This window comes from Pelodiscus sinensis, chromosome 7 (genome assembly GCF_049634645.1).
Source record: "Pelodiscus sinensis isolate JC-2024 chromosome 7, ASM4963464v1, whole genome shotgun sequence".
Taxonomy (NCBI): domain Eukaryota; kingdom Metazoa; phylum Chordata; order Testudines; family Trionychidae; genus Pelodiscus; species Pelodiscus sinensis.
In genome coordinates, this window is record NC_134717.1 from 32768560 (window position 1) to 32793649 (window position 25090).

The following is a 25090-nucleotide window of genomic DNA, read 5'->3' on the forward strand; positions in this document are numbered from 1 at the left end:
CATGCATAAACATTGATAAGTGGTTAAAACTTATAGTAGAGAAATGGTACTGATTTTTGATACCGATAAAGCAGAACTAAATCTTGCTAACTTACTAAAATTGCTCCCTATTCAAATATATTTTGGATGTTGCTTCGGTCTCATTTTAGGTATGCTGCTTATCCACTACAACATATATCAAATCTCTGAAAGTTACCCAAAATAGAGACAAATGTAAGTATTCTAAGACCACTACCTAAGGACTTTTTGGGACTTGAAATGTGTGCTGCATTTGATTGGACACTATTGGGAATCTCCCATTTGCAATGGTAGAAAAGCTATTTCTAGCCCTGAGATATCGGGCTTTAAACCTGTCACAGAAATAAGGACTGAATTATGTCTTTCCCATGATTTTTTTTGAGAAATCTCTCATATAGAGGACAGAAACAAACATTTTTGTGGCTCACTGATTTCAAATGAACAGTATTGCTTTGCAGTTGCCCAGAGGCTTGAAAGTAGCAGCTATTGCAGTGAAGATGGATAATGTAATGGGATACCTCCAGGTGATCAATAGAAGTTTGTGTAATAAATAAGAGTGTTCTCATACAGGTTTCAGAACACTTATAAATGTCTATTTTATGAATTTATTTTGGAACTATTCTGATTGGACCTAGAGGGGTTATTTGATAAAAATGGTATAATTGTGAGCTCTATACTGATACAATGGGACAGTAGTCTTATGGACAGAAAGCAATATCTTCCATCTGTAGTTATAATATATATTATGTGATTACTAACTCCATTAATGCTTTGTTTTCTGTCAAAAACATTTTATAAATGAAAAAAATATCGGCTGGAGAATTAAAGAAACAGTTCTGCACATTATGAAAAGGATTGACTGTTTCTTCATGTGTAGGTTGTCCCACAGATGTCTCTTTCCTATTCACAAAACACCTCCTCCTCTAATAACTGTGGCTACTACAGTAATCACAAAGATGTAGGAAAATTCTTATGCGTTTTGAACTATATTTAATGTGTTGTATTTTGCTTAGTTAGGCTGTCTGATTGTCCTTGTTTCTTAGAAAGGGGTCTTTGCAAAGAAGTGATACTTGTATAAGCAGCTGGAAAAAGGAACAATTATCCTATGCTCCAATGCCAATTAGTAATTGGTCCTCATTTGGGAATTGCTACTACTGGGAATCCTCCCACCTGCTCCAGGAAAAAGAAATCCCCCCAAATTAAATTTAGGATAAATTGGCACACAGATTTCCTTTGCATTCCTGTTCTTTGGAAAAGCAAGTACACATGAAAATCACTCCCATAAATATTAATGTATTTTTCAAGGGAGACTCTTAAAGTTAGCAGGCAAAAATAAAAACTAGTTTGTGGGTTTGGTAGCAGGAAAGCACACTTAACCTTACCCTTCATGCTTAGTCACACCCTGCTCTGTTCCATGCAGACCTTACAGTGACATTTACAAGAGTCCTGTTCTCTTCAGATATACGAAATCCTGTAAATTTCACTTTACTTCTTTCATAACAAGAACGGAGTGGCAGGAAAAGCACTGAAAAGTTTTTGGCCTGCCTGGGATTAGACCAGTGTTTTTCAAAGTGATCTGCAGATCCATTCTGAGGGTGCCTCTACACAGCACCCTAAACTTAAAATAACATACACAATTTGCGCTACGCAAATTGTATATCTTATTTAGATTCTATTTTGAAAGAGCTTATTTTGAAATTTGGCATATCTACACAGCGCCAAATTTCAAAATAATGCACTATTTTGAGATATCCCTTAACCCTCGTGGAAGGAGGGTTACAGAGATGCTGAAATAGCATGCCCATTATTTCAAAAAATATTTTGAAATAACGGGCGGCTTGTTAAGATGCTGGGTAACTATTTTGGGATACCTCTGGTCCTCATTTGGGAATTGCTACTACTGGGAATCCTCCCACCTGCTCCAGGAAAAAGAAATCCCTCCAAATTAAATTTAGGATAAATTGGCAGCTCTGGTATCCCAAAATAGCTGCACAGTGTAGATGTACCCTGAGAAACCTGCTAACTGGCCACTACAGTTTGTTTATTTATTAGTTCAACAGCCACAGAGCCTTGCGGTTCCCATTGGCTCCGGTTTGCTGTTTATTCAAACTATAGTGGCCAGTTAGTTTGTTTCTTGTTTCACAGTAAAATAAGTGGGTTGGAACTCTATTTAAGAGACATTATGAGGACAGTATGACTTGCTAACAACATCATCTCTATGGAAGGTAAAATTATTGGCAGACAGTACTAACCTTAGAAGTCTCTCTCCAGTTTTTTCAGTATATGTGTTGTACCATATGAAGCAAATTAGGACAAAGACAATGACAAATATCAAAAACATTTTTACTGCTATAAAATTATAAGGTACACTTTATCAAGCATCTCACCTAGATGGATAAATCAATGAAACAGATTATAGACACTTAAATTAAAGCTTAGCTTTTCTCTATTGTCTTGTCATATTTGTTTTCTATTTCCCCTCTTCCCCCAATCGAGTTTTATTTTGTGTTATAGTTAGCTGTGCTATAATCCAAACAAAAATTATTTTTTCTACCGACTATTTGGAAAACAAATATTTCATCTGATTTATGGAACAATTATGAATTAGAACTAATTTTAAGCAAAAAAGATGTGCCTTTCCAATTAGGTAATAAAGCATATCTAATAATAAGAAGAATACTTAGTTTCCATATACTGTTTTTATCAGTAGTTCTATATATGATTTTAGATACAGATATAGCTCTCTCGATATATAGATCTATATTTGTATCTAAACGCATGTTAAAATGTTTTATATGTAAATGTACAAACATAAATCTATCTTAATACCTCAAAGAGATAGGTGGGTAAGATTTTTATCTCCATTTTTCAATATTTCTTTTGTACATCTATCTTGAGTACTAAATAACCAAGAAAAACTGGTTTGCAAAACAGTCTTTTATTGTATCCGTGCCACACATACTAGTGAAAAATAACACTCCTATAAAAAAAATGAAAAAAGAATGCTACCTTTTCCACAACGTTTTCGTTTTAAATAAAGCTTCAAGTACTCTTACATACGTACAAAAAAAAATCTGATCTATCTGCCTCCAATGGGCCACCACAACACACAGTAGATAAAACACAGTGGTTACAAATGTCATTCGTTATTTCTGTGGCAAGGCAAATGGAGGGACATGTTTCTATGAAAAAATACTGTGTGCGTAAGAAATTGTCACAATTTTATTTCACATGGATACAAATGATTATACTTAAATCTGAGGCCCTGGTGGCTTGAAATTATATAACAAAATAGAAAAATGGAAAACTAATATCCCCTACACCCTGTTTTAAAGGCAGGCACTACCAAGATTAAGGAGACTCCACAGTGTTGGTAGAGGATAATTACTGTACAAGCAGTATAGTTATAGTTACCTTAAGACTAAAAATAAAATGCTACAATCCTTCTAAGGCATAAACAATAATGTCTGCAAACAATATGTACACATCATACATATTTAAAACAAAGACATAATATAAACAATAATGAACAGTATATACATATGTCTCAAATTTTCTTCACTGTCTTGAAATACAATTTTACTACACAAGTGATGCAGCAACATATATATATATATATATATATATAAATGTACTTGTAACTCTACAGTAAAGTTTTAACTTTCAGTGCTTTCATAGCACATCAGTGTAAACAGTTTTACTTGGCTTTGTTTTATATTTGAAAACATTCCTTGTTGTATTTTCAAGATTTAAAGCAATTTTTCTAATTCTTCCTTTTCACAGAAAACGAAGATTCTGGATGCTGTTTAATCATAAATAATTCATAAAATTAAATACATTCACTAAAAAATAAACTACAAAGTAAAAAAATGAAAAATAGATATTTATTGAAAGGGAAAAAAGAACCATTTCCCCAAGTAGAGCTCTGGTGTTTGAATATTCAGTGCGTTTTGATATATTTTTAAATTGCTATTGCACTATAACACCCCTTTCTTTGAAATTCTTTGGGTGTGCTTCCCTGTTCTACCTAAATTAGTTTGATAAAACACACAAACCAATAACCAAGGGCCATGGTGCTGTAGGAGTGAAGCCTTTAGAATTAGTATCACTCTTCTGCGATACTTCTCTTTTAGGAAAAAAACAGTCATTAGTTATGCACGTGCCTTGCACTTTTATGTAAATACAGTTCACATTGCTGGTCTCATTTGTCCTTGTTTAAGGAAAAAAACTGAGTTCTGATAAATTCAGCTCCCTTTGAAAATCTCTGTCCATTTCTTTTCAAAATATTTCCTCATATTGTGGCCAGCTCTGCCTATGTCAGAATCATCTTCATTAAAGGTTTCACAGTTGTCAAAAACAAGCTTGATGTCTAGAGAAAATGCTTCAAGATTAGGGTACCTGAAAGAACAGAGAGGGTAAAGGTTTTCTGGAATACTGATAATCCAAGGGGAAAAAAAACCCTACATACATCAGAAGTGAATGTAAAAATGCAAATTAATATACAGGTGACCATAAAACACTCCATACATACCTCACATCTCAATTATAATTTTGACATTTCTAGTTTTAATATTAACTATTTGTGGGAAAATAGTCTTTAGAGTAAAGATGATGATTTCTTTTTGTTTGTTTGCAGAAATTATAGTCTATAAGGGAGAATTCTAGGTCTATACTAGAACCAGCGACCATTTCCAACCAATGCTCTTCTCTCAATCATTTTCTTGTTAAAATAATAAGGAACTATTCCTATTTTACTCCTCCCTTATTTGGTTGAATCATTGACTGTTTTAAGTAGACTAGTATTCCCTATGCTTTTTCTTATGAGAACAATCTGTAGGGTGTATGGACCCATGAGAGTATGTCCATGTGAGTAAATAAAAACCAGCAGCTGGCCAGCTGGCTCAGGCTCCCAGGGCTCAACTGCAGCCTGAACCCAGTGCTAATACAATAATGAAACAGCCCCACACAGACCAACCAACTCGAATTCAGCTGACATGGGTTAGCCATGGGATTTTCTTTGCTGTGTAGACATACCCCATGTAAGAGATCTTTCCATCAATTGTCTTGGAGATTATGACATCATTGCTTTATATCTGCGTGGATGTGAGCATGTAAAAGGGTTGAGAGAGAGAAAAAAAAACAATGTCCCAACTATACATTTGGATGTCATCAGTAAAATGAATTGGATGTTACTGAACTAAAATGTAAATGCAATATTACAAATTATCATATGAAAGTCTTGTCTTACATTTATTGATCTCAGTGTGCCAAATCCTTAGCTAGACTAAACAACTGAAAGAAGTTACCTTGTACAATAATGGTAGTTCTTCAAGATGTGTCCCCCATGGATGACTCCATTGTAGAGGGAGGGGTGAGGGTGAGGGTGTGTCCCCTATGCTGCTAATCAAATAACTTTGGTTACAGTGTCTGTTAGGCATGCTCATGTGCTGTGTCTCCTCCTGCTATGCCATGAGCCTGGTCAGTACATGGACTAACCCACCTTCAGTTCCTTCTCTACTGCAGAATCATTGACAAGAACTCTGAAGTAGATAGGAGGAGGGCAAGTTGTGGAGCACCCATATGCACACACATCTAATAGAACCATCGTTTTTGCACAAGATGGGTAACAATTTCTTCTTTGAGTTGTGTCCGTAGGGCTGCTCTGCTGTAGGCATCTCTTCTGAAGGGCTGGGATTTTGGAGTTTGATCAGTTACAGATGACAGCACTGTGGAGCTCAAGATGGCATCAGTGGTGGAGTTGCTAGTGACGGCACAATGTTCTGTGAAAGCATGGTTGGGCACCCATGTTGCTGCTCTACAGATCTCTGAATAGGGACCTTCTTGAAAAGGGCAATGGATGAGGCAATCAATCATGTGGAGTGTATGAATATCTGGAGGGATAATTCTCTTAACTTGGTAACAGTGTCTGATACAGTTCAAAACCAACTTGGAAAGTCTTTGGGATTATATTGCTAAGCTGCTGGATCTTTCTACAATGGACAAAAAAAGCTGGAGGGATTTCCTGAAAACATTCATCCTGTCCAGGCAGAAGATTAAGTCTCTCCTGATAATATAATATATAATATAATATAATTAATTAATATATTTGATTATAATTATAATATAATTAATGTGTGTAATATAACCTCCCAGGTGTTTTGGTGAAGCTTAGGGTAGAAGACTGGAAGATGAATTAACTGGCTCATGTGAAACAGGAATGTTATGTTAGAAATTAATTTCAGATTTGGAACAAGCTCATGCTCAGGCCATAAGAATACTGTGTACAAGGGATGTGCCATGCCATAGAACTGCTCTTTCTCCTATTCTCCTAGCAGAAGTGATTACTATCAGGAAGACTGTTTTCACTGGCAGGTACATAAGTGAACAGGTGGTCGTGGGTTTAAAGAGAGGCACAGCAAGTCCTTTCAGTACCAAATTTAGGTCCAAGGTGGAAGTAGGAAGTTGAGGTTGTGGGAAGAGGTTTACTATACCCCTGAAGAATCTTTTAGTAGATCAGTATACCTCTACTGATTGATGGAAAGCTGTTATAGTTGCTAGGTGGAGCCAGAGATAGCCCCATTTTTCTCTAGGGCCAGTGCATAGTTTAAGCTACATGGAATAGTTGAGGACGTTAGGGGGATGTACTGGGAAATGCACCAAATCTGAAACCTGGACCACTTGTGCAGGAAGGTACATTGTGTCAAGGGCTTTCTACTATTTAATAATACCTCTTGCACCTTCTTCAAACAGGAGTTTTCTAGGTGTCTGAATGAAGAAGGAGCCATTCCTTGAGGTGAAGAACCCCCAAGTTGGAATAAAATTTATATCCTCTGTTCTGGGACATAGAGACTGGGAGAGAGATCAGCAGGTGCACTGCAAGGTAAGAGTACCAGGTCTGTCTCATCTAAGAAGGAGTGATCAGAAAGACTTGTGCACCATCTCTTTTTATTTTCAGCAGGGCTTTCAATAGCAGGGAGAAGGAAGAAAGGCGTAAAGAAGGCCCCCATCCCAGGGAAGGAAGAGAGCATTGCCTAAGGTGTGCTATCCTATCTCTGCTCTGAAGCAGTGGTTTGGACATTTCTTGTTCAGGGAAGTGGAAAACAAGTGAGTACTCATTGTGCTCCACCACCAAATAGATTGTGAAGTACTACTAAGTCTAGCTCCCACTAGTGGTTGTGTGGGAATTTGTGACTGAGGCTGTCCACTCTGGAGAGCTCTATGCCCAGGAGGTAAACTGCTGACAGTGGGAAATACATCATTTCCTTAGTCTCATTGCTTCTGTACAATGGGAGGATGACCTGGCTTCCCCGGGTCTATTTATTAATATACAGGATATGCTGTCTGTTAGAACCCTTGTATTCGATCCTTTGATCAACAGCAGAAAGTGAGCGCAGGCATTCTTGACCTCCCTGACTTCAAGACTGATGTGAAGAGAGATCCTTGTGGGTGACCACTTGCCTTGTGTGGTGAGATCATTTAGATGTGCACCCCAACCTATAAGCAATGCTTTGGTAGTGGGAAGAACTGATGTGTGAGTTTGCAAAAAGGGAATCCCTCTGCAAATGTTATGTAGGTCTTTCCAACACACTAAGGAGTGTTTGATCCTGGAGGGTAGTGATGGGAGTTTCTCTAATCTGTCCTTGTGTAGTCTGTAAACTGAGCTCACCCCTGTCTAAAGGCATCACATGAGAAATCTGGCATGTAGTAGTACTGCTGTGATTCTTGCCATATGCTCCAAGAGTGGGAGTGGTTGATACTTGTGGGCTGTTTTTACAGTCTCCATGAGTGTAACCAAGGAGAGAAATCTGTGTTGAGTAGAAGACCTCTGGCCTGTAGCGAGTCAAGGTGCGTGCCTATGAATTCCAGACACAGTACTGGAAGGAGGGTTGAGTTGTGGGCATTGATCTGTAATTTTGTAAGCAGACATATTATAGCTTTGGTGACTCACTGAGTCTCTAGGAGAGATGAAGCTCTGAGGAGACAATCATTCAGGTAAGAGCAAATAATGATTCCTTGGGATTGTAAGTGCATGGCTACTACTGAGAAAACCCTGGAAAATACTCTTAGGGCTGATGATAGTTCAAAAGGGAGTGCTGTGTATTGGTAATGTTCTTGTCCTAGAGCGAGTAAAAGAAATTCTCTGAGAGATAAGAAAGTAGGTGCCCATAAGGACAACAGCTGAAAAATCAGTCTCCCTGTTCCTGTGCTGGAATGACTGTTGTAGGGAGTGGACTTCATCTGGCATTGGTAGCCACAGGCATTTACAGCCTCAGAATTGTAAGGTGTCCACCATGATGTATTTCGGTGGAGGATGGGAGAAGAATTCGTATTGCTTGGCTGGGGAAATATTTTTTTGTTTACTGGCTTGCAGGGTCTAAGATGGCCTCATTAATAGGAAGCGTAGAGGAAGAGGATAAACAGAGTACTGCAAGATGATGATGGTCAATGTCCTTGATTTCTTCCAGTGGTAGTGTCTGCAACTGCCTTTGCCAAATCCTGGAAGAGATGAAAGTCAAAAGCTAGAGATGAGGGGGAAGACTTTGCCCAGAGATGAAGAGGATAGATCCAAAGGCATCATTTCTTCCTCAGCACTGCCTTCATGTTCCTCCATGATGTTGTCTGGAGGTGCCAAAGCTGCAGCCGACCGGATGTGTCTCAGGGATTCTCGGGTGAGGCTCGAAACTTGAGAGGCATGCTGGCAATAGGATACCCAAGAGTCCCAAGGGTAGCGGTAGCATAAAGCCTAGAGGTGGTGTCCATGGGTGGTGGTTGGGCCATCTGAGAGTATACTCTAGAACAGGAGTAGGGAATCTTAAGTCTCAGGGCCCAGATGCAGCCCCCAGCTTGCCTGGATCCAGCCCCTGAGACTCAGGGCCTAAGTTCCCTGGAAGCTGTGTGCCTGAGCAGTCAAGCAGCTAAAGCTCCTGCACAGGCAGGGAGCTCAGCTGACCAGTGGGGGGAGGAGCGTCTCGCTAAGCAAGCAGCTAAACAGAGCTGCTCCACTCTCAAAACTCAGCAGCTCATAGAACAGGTAAAAAGGGAGATAAGCAGGAAAGATGTGGCTGGGTGGAAGGGAGGAAGGAGGGAAATAAATAATTGGCTGAGGGGAAATGAGAAGGGAGGAGAGTTTGGAGAGTCCAGTCTGCACAAGGAGAGAGAGGCAGCACTCTCAAGCCTCCTGGGAAAGGGGAGATAAGGGGCTGACTGCATGGGGCAGGTGGGGAAAAGAGGGGGTGGGTGGATGCTGGCATCTGTGCAGTGAGGTGGAAGCAGGAGGCAGTTTGTTTGGGGTATCTGACTTGCTGCAGTTCTCTCTTTGTCTGGCTGGCTAGAGGGTGGGGGAAGCAGGCTGCATAGGGTGTGTATCTTCCAGGAAGACGTTTTCATTGATTACATTTCAAACAAAGTTTACATAGGTATTAATGGTTTACGATAAGAAAGAAAATGATTCTTTTAACAGATGTTTTGGAGTGTTGCAGATATCTAAAACTCCAAACTTAATGATTTTTTTAAAATCCTGTGTGTTACTAATTAATACATGGTAAATTGTATTGCATTAAGGTCAGATCTTTGCTATGTGGTAGTGTTCTGGCTCTTTTGAGTCACAGGTAGCAGGTACTAGCTTTATCTGCTAGAAAGGTTGATGATACATGTACTCCAAGTGTGGTGTTCATTTTCTTTTTTATTTGATTTTATATTAAATATTGTAAGCATTGCTCCTTGTTAATATCCCTTGTTTGAATATATTTTCTTCTACACATATGGACTGCTTAATATATATATAAAAATTATAATATGCGTGTTTTTGGTTTGTATTGGTGGTGCACATCCACACACACACACTCTCTCTTAATATTGATGCTTCACATAAGAAATTTCAACCCACCAAAAAGAAAATTCAGCCATCCCAATGACAGAAAATGTTAGAAAGAACACTTATCAGGGCTCCACCCAGCATTGGAGAGCCTGAGCTAGTGCTCCAGCCCCCTCCCCCACCATACCTGGGCAAGTCGAACACACAAAATCTATTAGCCTGGGCCCCCCAAGGCTCTGGTGAGGAGAATATGGAGAATGTGTCTCTCCTCAGTTGGGAGCCACATCAGTGAGGGATGGGATTTTATTTTGCTTTTCACTACTGTGTGGCCCCCAACTGATTTTTCAATGACCCCGACCCACAAAAATGTTCCCCATCCCTGTTCTGGAATCCTGCTGATATTGGGCACCATATGGAGCCTGAGAGGCCATCTCTTCTGGCTCTCTGTCTGAAACTTCACTAGGGTGGAAAGAGCATAGTATGGCAGCGCAGATGAGCCCCATGCTAGGCAGAGGTTTGGCGTACAGGTTCTGGTATGAGAAGCAGACACCCCGGGGGGTGGATTCCCCCTCGACAAATTTTTAGCATGTGTGTTCAGTATTTTTTGGGAAACAATCTGGCAACTCTATCTGTCAAAGCTTTTTGTCCTTACATGAAAGTGGCCTGAGTTGCTGGCAGAGACCACAGTCTGCTGGATGTGGTTTTCCCCAAGTCAATGAATGCACTGGGAATGCTTGTCGGCAACAGAGATTGCCTCCTTGCAAGACAGACACTTTTTGAAGGCCAGTGAACTAGAAATACCCAGTTGGGGTATTGCTATTGAAGTTCTCCAATCAGCAGCTCAGAGATGATTTTTGATTCTGGTTTGGATATATGAGATGCTGAGGTCAACCCTGCTGAACTTTCTTAGCATCACCTCATGTACTTCAAAGCACTGTTTGCAATATTAAACCAATTTAAAAAAAAAACAAGGAATCGGGCAAAAATTAACCTGAATCAATAACGTGACTTGTCACTTTGTACAGAAAAATGTTGCACAAATACAATGTATGGTCTTCGGTCATGGGCCAAGTACGTAGTCCTCATTCAAGTAAATCTTCCATTAGTTTTAACAGGAGTTTTCTCTAAGTAAGGAGTCCAGAGTCAGGCATCATCTGTGCTTCAAGTCTTAGATGCGAGAAGGATGTAAGGATTCCCTTACTTCTGTGGGTTTAAATTGAAGACTTATGGGTTGTCTACACACAGAAGTTGCGCCAATTTAACTTAAATAACTTTGAAAATGATTTTAGTTAAATTAATGCACACCCTGTGTGGACACTCACATTGGTTAAAACTAAACCAATATCAACCAGGGTTTAAACCAGCACATAAAAGCTGCAGTAGTTTAACTATGGGCACGTCTACACTACAGCTGCTAGAATGACACAGCTATGGCACTGCAGCTGTGCCATTGTAGCACCATAGTGCTGATGCTTTCTACATGAATGGAAGAGTTTTCCATCAATGTAGTAAATTCATCTGAGAGATGATAATTTGGCTTATGAAAGAATTTCTCCATCAACTTAGCTAAATCAATACTGCAGGTTAGCCTACCTCATCATTTGGGGTCTAACTACATCATTTGGGGGTGTAAACATTTTCACATTCTGAGCAACGTGGCTAAGTCGATAATTTTTAAGTGTAGACCGGGCCTGAATCAGTTTAAATTGACACCTTTAGCTAATTTAGTGTGCAGACCAGGCCTTAGGGGCTAGTGTTCATCACTGCCTTGTACTCTGATATTTTCACCAGTGTAAAATGGGCACAAGATGTTGGCTGTATTGTACAATTAAATTGCTCTAGTGTAGATGACTACATAAGATGCAAGGCAATGGAAAATTAGCTATATAATATTACTTTAGCATTTTGTAAATGAAAATGTGTTTGATTATAATTAATTATTATTTGTTTAATTTGGTAATTATAACAACAATTTAAAAGCCTAAGTCTGTAAATCAGTGTGTCTTCTGATCACGTGATCACTTGTGCATAACTGTATTTTCTTAATCCTTTATTGAACTTCACAAATACCTATAGTAGAAGTAAAACAGTTTACTTCTGAATTTGTGTTGGTTGCAGTGGATGCAGTGATGACTTCATGACATCTTTGGGAATTTCAGACTATATTTCCATCATCATTTATCAGATGGTAAATGTAGTAGCATTAACAGACAGAATCAAATGTTCTGTTGTTTTGCTACTCTCTGTATTGCCAATCTTGGCATGGTGTAAAGGAGGGGTGAGCAATAAGCAGCCAGATACAGTTTACCTGTTCATGGGCCAGATGAAGTTCACCTGTTCGTGAACAGTGGCCAACAGGAGATGTGAATGGCTATATCTGTGCACGCATAGGTAAATAAAGTGCTGGTGGCCCAACAGGGGTTAAGTTGAGCAAACTGCATCTGGCCCGCAGGCCACTTACTGCTCTACAGCATTCCAGACCTATAATAGTAATAAAGTATTACCTATAGTAGTCATTACCAATTCAGAGGAAAAGATTGAAAAGCAAGACTTTTATATTTTAATAAGAGAGAGTGCATGAAAGATCTGGCATAGGATCTGATTTAGATAAATGTGAGAGAGTGCCTTGCATTGCCCTAGAAAACCCTGAATAGCCTAGAGAGGCCTTTTCTTCTTTGTCTGAAAATCGCTCCAATGTTGGTTCTTAAGAATGCAGCAATGCAAACTGGAAAGAAATGACAACTGGCATATTTCCATGTGAATGGAAGGGGTAAATAATTGTTCCCATTATTTATTTTACATTTCTTTAACAAAAGACGCAGTCTTACTTTTAGGACTGTCAAACAGTTAACCACCATTTGTTGAAATGTATCATGCTTCTCTATAGCATATAGCTTTGGAATGAATCGGTGGATACATTTAAATTATTTTTAAAATAAATAATTTAATTATTTTTAAATTAATACTTTTATAATTATTAAAATTGGATTTTTGATTTTTTTTAAATCACCACTTCAATACTAAATCTCATCACAAAAATGCTACACAACACAGTCTCGTAAAAATGAATTAATGCCTCTAGTCTGTCTAGCCTACAACCACCTCTTGTTTCTTGAATGTTCTGGGCTTTCTATTTCTGTTTCTCATCAGACTCAAAAAGTAATGTGTACAAAAACAGACACAAGCTGGATAGGCTTGTTTTTGTACTGTGCTTATGTGGGTGGTGAACTTTGGCCAAGCACGGCAGAGTTAGTTAAGATATTGTCTTAAAGACAGAGCAACAACATATAGAAAAGGATGGAGGCAGCATAGAAATGGAGTGGACCAGAAAGAAAAAGAGAAGACGACATTATTCAGCCCACACACAGCTTCCTATATTCCTCCACACTTTTGTCACCAAAAAGTGTCCTGGCTTCTGGGCATAAGAGAGACTCTATCTGGGAGTATTTTGAAGAAATTTGTTCCCTAGGTAAAAAAGGAAAATATGTCAAGTATAAGCAGTGCAAGAACGATGCAAGGACTAGTTGCAAGAATGAAATATCATAAGGAAAACTTTTTATTTGGAGAAAATGATGTGGATATGGTTGAATGAATCAACTGGTTAGTAAATTAAATAATTCACTTTGTAGTGCATCATTCTTTAAGATTCTCTCTCTATGCCTTTTAGTATAAGTGTTATTTGACAAGCTGTTTGCTATGCTGGATAGGGATGTCAACATGTAGTCGACTACACAATTAATTGATAAGCCTAGGCTTATTGGTTAATCTTATTGACTACACGCACTCTGCCCACCCTTGCTATATCAGAGGTGGGGGGGGAGGGAAGAGAGAAAGAGGTGGCAGCTGGTGCCCATGGGGAGCTGGCTTAAAGACTCCCCACAAGCACCAGCTCCGCACAGCTGCCTGCTCCCCGTGTGAAGCCGGCTTTCAAGCCAGCTCCCAATGAATATCAGTTCATGCATGCTGATGCAGTTAACCCCCCACCCCCACAGTGCTGCTTCTCTATCGGCGGCAGCAGCGCGGAGAGGGGCAGCTGGGAACTGAAGCCGGCTCTGGGGCACCGCCTCCCCCCTCCTTAAAAACCCACTCCCCCTGAGCACTAGCTCTCTGGAGCCACCTGTCATCCCTCCTGCACTTATAGAGGGAGCAGTGTCGGGAGGGGTGGTTAAGGGAGGCTTCTGCAAAGCAGCCTCTGTCCACTGCAGGCCCAGACTTGCTGTGGTCAGAGGCTGCTCGGTGGGATGCCAGCATAGCTCCTATCCATGGGAAGCTGAGAACCTGCGCAAACAGGGGCTGGTGGCACCCCATGCTTCTACCTCTGTATCAGAGGCAGCAGTGCGAGGTGGCAGGCAGAAGCTGGTCTGTGTGGAGAGGCAGTTTTTAAAGAGGCAGCAGCGTGGAGTGGCAGGGGACTCGCCGGGAGTGAGGCTGGGAGCACACTAGTTGCCGTCCCTTCTCCAGAGACTATTTAGTAATGGTGTAACTGCTAAAATTTGATGTGGTTACGCAATTATTCAATTAATTGCTATCTACCATCCCTAATGCTGGTTGTTGATAGAAAAAAGAAGTTTAGTTTATGGCTTATTTAATTAATTAAGTTTAGAATATATAATCCAAGTATACAATTCAGAAAGCGGAAGTAAAAGAAATTTTGAGTTGCAAGTTGCCAATGAGTGTCATTTTTTTTATTTTATATGAGTGGTGTAAGCATGTAGTCAACTAACTGATAAGCCTGGGCTTATCAGTTAATCTAGTCAACTACTCACTTCTCCCCCACCTCTTGCTGGCGGGGAAGCAGGAGCCACTACTGGGAGGAGCCGGCTTAAAACTGGCTCCCCACAGCACCATCTCTACGTTACTGTTTCTCCCCTGCCCACACTGCTGCCTCCATCAAAGGCAGCAGCATGGAGGGAGCAGGGAGCTGCCACAAAGTAGCCTCTGTCTGCGACGAGCCTGTGTCCACCGCGGGAAGATGCTGGCCTAGCAGCAGCCCTTGTCTGTGATGGCCCTGGCTGGCCAGACAGAGCTGCTGCCACACAGCAGCCTCTGCCCACAGTAGAGCCAGACTTGGTGCGGACAGAGGCTGCTCCAGCTGTGCAGGCAGCCCAGATCAGTCTTGGTTCTCGCTGGGTCCAGGACCCTACCCCCCACTATGGCTCTGCAGTTTAAATGTACTAAGAGCCAGGTGGGCAGGCAGACCGGCTCTTCTTACATTTAAAATGCAGAGCCACAGCGGAGGTAGGTCCTGGACCTGGTGTGATCCAGAAGTGAGCCAGGCTGCCTCCCCTTATTGACTAATCAAGTAGTTGATAAAAATTCTATTTGATATTACATAATACTTGCTCTTTATTTGGAACATCATGACTACAGACCACAATGGTGAAGCCATAAGTCTATTTTTCCTATTTTACTGCAGCATAACTCAGATTTTCCAAGGGAACCTAATTCTATACATTTTTTTGAGGGAAAAAAAGTAAATGCCAGTGAGTTCAATGGGGCTTTCTCCAACATTAAGTGCACTCTAAGCACAGTTTTAGTCTTTTTGTTAACTTGGAATTGGATCTTCAGTGCTGATGAAAATAATGTAAATGATTAAATCAATAGCAGAGAAGAACTACTATTCAAAATCATTTTTTAATTTTGTTTCAGGATCCCATTTACATGTAAAAACATAGACCATCTGCAACAACTTCAGAGTTGTCCATTGGTACTTTGAGCAGCAGTGCTACAGCTAAACAGATTTCAGACAAAATATCACTAGCAAGCTGAAGATTTCAATCATCCAGTAAAACCACCACCATGGATGGGTTTGTAGTAAGGATCAGCAAATACCAACAAAACACCACAAAAGGAAAGAATGCTTGGTTTATTTATGCCACAAATTCTCCTTTCTGCACTGTTAACAGTAAACACTTCTATTGACATGGTTGCGTCCTTACTACTGGGCCGCACTCCACCTAGTAGAACAGACATTGGAGAAAGTTTGCCAGTTACAGTGAAAGCTGCAAAAATGCATCTGTCACGTGTACAGTTTTGTCACAGACAATGTTGCAAATATGACAAAGATGAGAAGATACTTAGAAGAACAAATCAAATCATGCTCCTTAATAATATATGGCTGAAGTGCCCACTGAACGCATCTTTTAGCCCAAAACGTATACGTTCTCCAGGAATAAAAGAAAACGATGTTGAAGTCACAAAATACTTCCATAACAACCATTTTACTTCAGCTTCACTGAAGAGAGCAGGAGAATCTAAACTAATTCTCCCTCAAAATGTTTAATGGAATTGTGCAGTTGATTGTTTAAACAATTTATTAAGAGGCCTATTTTCATAAATGTTGTGAAGAAAACTGTTTAAATAGATGGAAGTATCTCGTATCTAACACTGGATTCAAGAAAAATTTAGAGGATATGCTCAGTATACTGAAACCTATTAGCCATATCCTTAAACAACTTCAGAGAAATTGCTGATGCAGTTGAAATTTGGATGGTGTTTCAAGAGACATTGACAAAAGCTCTCACCAGAAAGTTAAACTACAGGCAGTAAAGAAGCAAATGGATTAGACACTAACGCCACCTCATTTTCTTGTGAATATTCTTAACCCCAGATGCCTAACTTCTGAAGATGCTGCTGCTGCCATGGCATGGACATCTCAAAAGCACTTCTCAGTTATACTAGTCATAATACATTTCAGGGTTACAGCAAAACCAGATAATCAGTAAATGTTTACTGATAATGTTTTGAACAAAGTCACTCCCCTGGACTGGTGGGAATGATTAGCCAGGCACCTGGAAACAGTTCCTTCAGTTGCTAAGCTAGAATCTAAATATAGCTTCACAGCAGCCTCTTCTTCTGCAGGCACAGACAGAATATTGTCATAGTTTGGCATTATTCACACATATCTAAAAAACAGACTAGGAGCTGAAAAAGCACAGAAACTGGTATTTGTGTTTCAGTCTGCGAATCAAAATGACACTGATAATAGGGAAGATGACAACTAGTTGTAGAAGTTTTTATGAATCAAAATGACAGTGGGAGTGGAGAAGATGACAACTAACTGTAAAAGTTTTAAGGACACCATACTTTTAGTGTTCTGAGGACTTATCTGTTAGAGTTAATTTGACAAAAACATTTGAAATTTAAAAAAAAGTATAGCACACAATGGGACTGCTCCAATTGCAAATATGAAACATGTATGTAACATTAATTTTAATAAAATATAAGTGCTATTGTGTTTGTGTGTATGATTTAGTTCTTGTCCTAATGTACTGCTGTTGCAGCTGCAGTTTGACATAGGTAATGGGTATTATGTACTATTTCCTAAATTAATAAAAATCAGATTCTCTAAAACAATTACACACATTTTTAGATGTTATAAAATACCATACTCTGATGTAAATTAATATGTTTTAGTGATCAGATTTGCACCATTGTTTAAGAAATACGTGAAGAAGTATCAGTGGGAAACTTGATTTAAGTCAATGATTTTTCAGTTAATTAAATTGTGGTTTAAATTGATCATTTAATTCAGTACACCTTGGAATTATAACCAATGTGTAGTAATACTTAAAGAGCTGTCAACTTAAACATAGAATCATAGAATACTAGGACTGGAAGGAACCTCCAGAGATCATTGAGTCCAGTCCCCTGCCCTCATGGCAGGACCAAATACTGTCTAGACCAACCCTGATAGACGTTACCTAACCTACTCTTAAACATCACATTCCTGTGTTGAAATTAAAAGATATTTCAAACACACTTAAAAACTATTACCGAAATAAAGAATTGCTATTTCTAGGGGGAGGGTGTGTGTTTGGGAGCACTTTCTGAACAGTCAACTACTGTTTTCTCTGGGAAGTTTGTTTCACAGCTTCCCTTTGTGTTTTGAAAAGGTATTTCACATATGAAGAGAGAAGAAAGAAATATTTATAAAACATGAAATTGTGAAGAACTATAAAAATTAGTAGGGGGTCTCCCAGGCATAAATGGTATCTGAAATTACTTTGAATTCCTTTTTTTAAAATGATCAGATTTTAAATTGAGTGTGTTCTTTTAACTTTTTTTTGCTGAATATTCACAAATTTAATGTGCAATATATTTACTTACTGTCCACTGCTTAGCTTTTCTCTGATGGTGGAAAAGTCCATAGGTTTTTTAATAACTTTCTTGTAACCAGGAACCAGTTTCAAGTTTACAGGAAGTAGAAAAGGCCATGCATCTTCATGAGTTTCCAATTCAGACAGGATCATGCTAAATAAAACAAGGTTTTAAGTCAATACCTTCAGGTTTTGGCTCTTTTGAACAGGATGTTCACCATTATGTACAGTAATTAGTCATTTAACACGTGCCCACTTAACACATTTTCACAATAGCACAATTTTTTCGAATAACACGACCGTCCCTGAAATAACACGAAAATAATCAAGTGGTGGACTACTTCGCGTGGAGGTATAAGTTGGTGAAAATAGTGGTAATACACATGAGCGGATGAATACACGTGGTCACAGCGCTCCTCCACTCACTCACGTGTTTATCTTTGTGTTTTAACAAACCGCAGCGACTTGTGTTGCTAGATATCTAATGTTGATGTTGACAATCCAGTACCAACAAAAAATGGACTTTGCCACCACCACCTGAAACGCAACCCCCACCTTTTCCATTATTTTTAATGGGAAAATTGACCTCGCATAGCACATTTTCGCTTAGCATGAACATTTTCAGAAATGCATCTATTGTGTTAAATGAGGAATTACTGATAATACAGTCTATTAATTTTTACTAGGTAAAGCAGAATATTGTCATATATAGTGTGTAATGTACCCAATAAGTAATATTTTTTGTTAATACTCAATCATTTATCTCTCTAAAACAAGTTCTCCAGGAAAAAAAATCCAATTTATGTTTTCAAAGAGAATACAATGAAATCCACCCAGGTACATTTTCCACATAGTCATTTTTAACATAGCTCATTTACTTCTATGCAAACAAAACAAGAGCTACTAACTTTTTTAAACAGTCTAAAGGCTTAATTGTGCCACTTTGCCAGTGAAAGCCAACCAGCAAGGCAAAAAGGTGCACCCCAGAAATGATGTCCCTCCCTTTGTTGAGCACAATGTTTCTTTTGACATGTGCTGTGCATCTGGATTTTCTACACCTTTAGAAAGTTGTAGGCAACACTTCTCAGTCCTCATGCCATTCTTTTTAGTGCACAGGAGAAAAATTTCATAACCATACCCCCCTCTGGTACGCTCCTATGAGAACAAGTGTCGCAACAGATAGCTCTAGCTAGGTACTCCCACTACGCACACTTGCAGTCCCCAACAGCTGCAATCAAATTATCACTGCCTTCTGTGTGGGGCGCCATAGGGAACAGGGGTCTGTGTTCTCTCTACTACTAGCACATTGCTTATGCATATATAGAATATATCACTTTCACCAAAGACTGACAGTACCTGCAAATAGCCAGGTCCTTGGATTCATCTCTCTTGGGTTTCTTAATAGTAGTCAAACTTTCTTGTTTTACTTGGTTAGAAATATTTTCATCTATTTTTCTTTTTTTGGGGTCTATTTTTCCTCTTTTTAAAGAGTTGCTTGTAGTTGCAGAGTCTTCATCCTCTGTATCTCCTGTTAAAGACAATTTCCTGCCTCTCTTTTGTTCATTACTTTTTTTCCCTTTGATTTGAAGTTTTTTTATTTTTAGGGTTTGACCACTTGCCTACAATAGAGAAAATCCAAGTATGTAACAAACCAAACCAGATTACACAAAAGTTTGTATTTGTAAAAGGTAAAACCCATGAAGTTCTGACACCCTAAATAGTATCAAAACACAATGGCTGCAATTAATATGACATTCAGAGAACAGATAGATTATTTAATTATTCTTGCTCGCTAAAGGTAAACTATAGATTTACAGGCCAATGTTTTCAGAAGCAACTAGGAATTCTGGGTTCTCAATTTATAACACTATAAAGGCACTTGATTTCTAGAAAATATCAAACCATCATACTCTAAAAACCAGGCTGCTTTCTGGTGGTCTAACGTACAGCACATAAAAGCTGAGGCAAACAAAAATCACTAGTCTCTTTGGAAAAATCTTGGCTATAGTCTTAATTCAAAAGTCCACTGGAATGCTTTACATCTCTAAAACTTACTGGACACTACCCATCCCCCAAACATCTCTACCTTATAACATACTACATAATTGAGGAAGCAGATTTAATCCTGGGAGAAAGGTAGAATCGCTGTGAATTGTCACAATGGTTGTAAACTAATGGTAAACAGTAATATATCAAAATGGCTAAGTAGGGAGTATATTAGGATGGTTCATGTTTTTAACAGCTTCACTTTTGATATTGAAGAGGGATTAAACAGCATATTAATTAAATTTTCAGCTAATGGGATGAAACTAAGAAAGTGATATTTAGGCTAAAAAGCAGCCAAAGCTTCCTGATAGCAAGAACTATGAGGCTATGGAAAACGTGCTAAAAGATGTGGATGCCCTATCACTGGACTTTTTAAACAAGACTAGACAAAAACTTTTTTTTTGTATTAACAGACACTATAAAATATCTAAATATAGACAGGAATTGGAAGGCAAAGATTGAATAGGTCTTTTTTATCTCTACCATCTAATTCTAACAGCTCCTTTCTTGATTAAAGACCCTGAAAGCCCTTAGTTTAGTCTTAGTACCAGGATTCACAAGGTCTAGAAAACAGACTAAAAATTGAGTGGATTAATTACAGTAAAATTAAAAAACTAGACAAAGGAATTTATTCAAAGACCTCTTAGTGCAAAACAAAAGGGACAACGAGATGAATATGACTATATCTTACTGCCTTTTAAAGTTTACCCTTATTGCAAGATTGAATGCTAAACTGAAAAGACCACGGGGAGACCAAACTTTTTCAAGGATGATAAACAGTAATGTAAAAACATCTCATGTCCGAGTAGGGGAAGACAGAATCACAGTACAGGAAGTCCCCGGGTTACATCAATCCGACTTACGTCGGATCCCTAGTTACAAACGGGGGAGGGGCAGCTAGTGCGGGGTGCCTCCACCACTGTCGCCGCCTCCGGTGGCGCAGGGGGCGCTTCCCCCCAGCAGACCAGGGAGACGTGAAGCTAGTGCCCCCCTTCCCCAGCAGACCAGGGAGACACGGAGCGGCTTTTCTCGCCGCGGAGGACGCGGGCGGCGGGACCGCCAAGACACCCGGTCCTGCGCTGGGCTGCAGCCTCCGAGAATAAAGCTTGAGAATAAAGGACTGAGGGAAGTGAGGTGTGGGAGAATAAAACTGAGCTCTGGAGAAATGTTTGGCTAGAGTTTCCCCTACAATATGTCCCATTCCGACTTACATACAAATTCAACTTAAGAACAAACCGACAGTCCCTATCTTGTACGTAACCCGGGGACTGCCTGTATACTAGAACTTGAAGGGACCTTGAGAGGTCATCAAGTCCAGTCCCCTGTCCTCATGGCAGGACCAAGCACCCTCTAGACCAGGGCTACTCAACACACGGCCTGTTTGTTTGCGGCCCAAAGTGCAGTTTGGGTTTATGCAAGGTCAGCACTTGGCTCGCAGGTGGGATCCTTTGAACATGGTCTTCACCGGGAACACGCTCCACAACGGCAAGTCATCTTTCAGGTGGGGTGAGTATTGAAAGACACAAGTGGATGGGCTGGCTAGAACAGACGACTACAGGGTGCCGGCATTTCTTGCCCCGAGGGAGGAGGTGCCGGGAGCGCTGGAGCATTGTGGGAAGTGCTGGCTGCTTAGCCATTTGGAAAGAGTCTGATAGGTACTGATTGGCTCACACTGGCCACATTTGGGTCCGGAACCGCAGCTTAAGGCTTAATCTTTGTATTCATGCCTGTCAGTGTGAAAGAAACAATTTGCATACATTTGCATATATATTTGCATGTATATGCAACCGCACTTAAGTTGCGGCCCTTGCCATGTGCTGTATCATTGTGGCCCCCGGGAGCTTCCAAAGTTGAGTAGCCTTGCTCTAGGCCAGTGTTTCTGAAAGTGTTCCGCAGAATCACTTAGACTGGAAACACAATAACTGGCTGCCACAGTTAGTTTATTTACTGGCGCCTGTAAACCGGGGCGGCCTGTTAATGTGTTTCTCTAAGCAATTCCATGGAACACTTTCAGAAACACTGCTCTAGACCATCCCTGATAGATGTCTATCTAACCTGCTCTTGAGCATCTCCAGAGATGGAGATTCCACAACCTCCTTAGGCAATTTATTCCAGTGTTTAACCACCCTTGCAGTTAGGAAGTTTTTCCTAATGTCCTACCTAAATCTTCCTTGCTGCAGTGTAAGCCCACTGCTTCCTGTCCTATTATCAGAGGCCAAGGGGAACCATTTTTTCCCCTTCACCTTGTGACACCCTTTTAGATACTTGAAAACTGCTAGCATGCCCCTCTCAGTCTTGTCTTTTCCAAACTTAACAAGCCCAATTCTTTCAGTCTTCCCTCATAGATCATGTTCTCTAGACATTTAATAATTCTTGTTGCTTTTCTCTGGACCCTCTCCAATTTCTCTACATCTTTCTTGAAATGTGGATCCCAGAACTGGACACAATACTCCAACTGAGGCATAATCAGCACAGAGTAGAGTGGAAGAATAATTTCTCGTGTCTTGCTCAGAACACCCATGTTAATGCATCCCAGAATTAGGTTTGTTTTTTTTGCAACAGCATCACACTGCTAACTCATATTCAACTTGTGATCCACTATGACACCTAGATCTCTTTCTGTGGTACTCCTTCCTAGACAGTCGCTTCCCATTCGGTATGTGTTAGACTTATTGTTCCTTCCTAAGTGGAGTACTTTGCATTTGTCCTTATTCATCCTATTTACCTCAGACTATTTCTCCAGTTTGTCCAGATCCTCCAAAACAGTTGTAATCCCTCCCAGTTTGGTATCATCTGAAAATTTAATCAGCATATTCTCTATGCCAATATCTAAATCTTTGATGAAGATTTTGAACAGACCCAGTCCCAAAACAGACCCCCATGGAACCTCACTTGTTATGCCCTTCCAGCATCATTGTGAACTATTAATAACTACTCTCTGAGAACAGTTTTCTAGCCAGTTATGCACCCACCTTATAGTAGCCCCATCTAAGTTATATTTGCCCAGTGTATTGATAAGAAGATCATGCGAGACCGTACCAAATGCCTTACTAAAGTCTAGGTATACCACATCCACTGCTTCCCCTTATCCGCAGGACTCGTTATCCTATCAAAGAAAGCTATCAGATTGGTTTGACATGTTTTGTTCTTTACAAATCCATGCTGGCTGTTCCCTATCACCTTATTTTCTTCCAGATATTTGCAGATTAATTCCTTAATTATTTGCTCCATTATCTTTCTTAGCACAGAAATTAAACTGATTAGTCTATAAGAACTTGCATGTTCTGCATTTGAAATGCACAAGAGCCCCAACCAGGGCTTTTGTGCATTTCAAAGTTGGAATGTGGTGTGGAGTCCAGGGCTAGCGGGGACTCCCGCTGACCCCAGGCTCCACGCTGTGTTTCCTCTTTGAAATGCACAAGCCCCACCCCTTGCCCCCGCCCCGGGACTCTGGTATATTTCAAAGCTGACACACTTTGTGGAGCCTGGGGCCTGTGGGGAGTATCCCCTCTGACCACAGGCTCCATGCAGCGTGCCAGCTTTGAAATGTACAGGAGTCCCCGGGGGGGAAGGAGTGGGGAGGAGAGGGAGAGGAAGGGGGCTCTTGTGCATTTCAAAGCAGAAGCGCCTGCCCACGTGGAGCCCAGGACCAGTGGGACTCCCCACTGGCCCCGGGCTCCACTTGATGTTCCAACTTTGAAATGTACAAGAGCCCCAGCAAGGACACTTGTACATTTCAAAGTTGGCCACCACTGTGCCCCTGCCCCCTCCCACGGACTGGAGATAGGGGGAAATGGCTTTTAAGCTGGCTCCCTCCAGCACCCCTTCCTCGTCCTTTCTCCTTACTGTCTCTGTTATAAAGGCAGTGGGGGAAGCGGGGGAGGATGAAGTGACTAGTATGTCAGCTATCCGATAAGCTTTTGTTTATCAGATGGTTGACTAGCCGCTTATATCCCTAATCTGTAGTTTCCTGGGTTGTTCTTATTTCCCTTTTTAAAGATGGGCACTATATTTGCTCTTTTCGTCTTCTGGAATCTCTCCTGTCTTCCATGATTTTTCAAAGATGATAGCTAGAGGCTCAGATACCTCCTCTATCAGCTCCTTGATAGAATTCTAGAATGTATTTCATGAGGCCCTGGTCACTTGCAGACATCTAATTTTTCTGAGTAATTTTTAACTTGTTCTTTTGTTATTTTATCTTCTAAACCTACCCCATTTCCACTAGAATTCATTATGTTAGGTATTCCTTCATCATCAGACTTCTTGGTGAAGACCGAAACAAAGAAGTCATTAAGCACCTCTGCCATTTCCAAGTTTCCTGTTGTTGTTTCTCTCTTTTCATTGAGCAACGGGCCTACCCTGCCCCAAAATATGCAAAAACCTTTTAAAAAGGAGTCATAGTAGAGTGAGAAAACAAGAAGTGTCAGCAAGACTATAATTAAAGGGGAACAGCAATACATTTATAGACTGCATTAATTAAATTCTATTTAGCTGCTTAGGCAGAGACAATGAACTCCAAAATGTCCCTTACTTGATAAGAGTGGAAGAAGGGTCCAAGGATGAGTCTACGTGAAAAATATTAACGAAACAAAATACCAATATTTGATGGTGAGTATATGAATAGGGCTTGAGTGTTGACAGCATGAAAAAAACATGACATCTGGATTATCACTCTAATCTAAATAGGGATTTCCCAAAATCTAGAAGCATCTAAAGCTAGTGAAGAGAATACACTGAACTCATTCAAACAACAATTCTCTAGCCAACATGCTAGAAAATTAAGGTATCAATGAAGAAAAAGAGAGACTGTTAAAATAAAATATATATATTAAAAATGGATGTGTTACACATTTTAAATAATTTAAACAAGAATTTAAAAAATATTTTTATTTAGTAATATTTGCTGTTTGATAACTTTGTATACAGGCAGTCCCCGGGTTACATGGATCCGACTTACATCGGATCCCTACTTACAAACGGGGTAAGGCAACCCCGCACTAGCTGCTTCCCCCCAGCAGACCAGGGAGACGCGAAGCTAGCGCCCCCCCCAGCAGACCAGGGAGACGCGGAGCAGCTTTTCTCAGCAGACACCTCAGCTTGAGAATAAAGGACT

General features: G+C 40.1%; 1 protein-coding gene and 1 long non-coding RNA gene across 29 annotated transcripts in view; one reads left to right on the forward strand and one right to left on the reverse strand.

Annotated features, from left to right (window-relative positions):
* Positions 1-198: 198 nt before the first annotated feature.
* Positions 199-17069, forward strand: LOC142830176 (uncharacterized). Of its 2 annotated transcripts, XR_012905175.1 has the most exons (4): positions 199-213; positions 6769-7122; positions 8484-8687; positions 15482-17069. It is a non-coding gene; the product is annotated as an uncharacterized LOC142830176 (long non-coding RNA). The 2 variants fall into 2 exon arrangements; XR_012905174.1 differs by lacking the exon at positions 199-213 and having other exon boundaries at positions 6180-7122.
* The window catches only part of BAZ2B (bromodomain adjacent to zinc finger domain 2B), a 337721-nt gene continuing 315571 nt past the window's right edge, over positions 2941-25090 (reverse strand). For all 27 annotated transcript variants that reach the window (XM_075933462.1, XM_075933451.1, XM_075933455.1 and 24 more), the window contains 3 exons: positions 19288-19550; positions 17942-18085; positions 2941-4416 (listed from right to left, as the gene is read on the reverse strand). In XM_075933462.1, the coding sequence (XP_075789577.1) occupies positions 4263-4416; positions 17942-18085; positions 19288-19550 (561 nt within the window). In that variant the 3' untranslated portion in view covers positions 2941-4262. The remainder of the gene's footprint in view (positions 4417-17941; positions 18086-19287; positions 19551-25090) is intronic.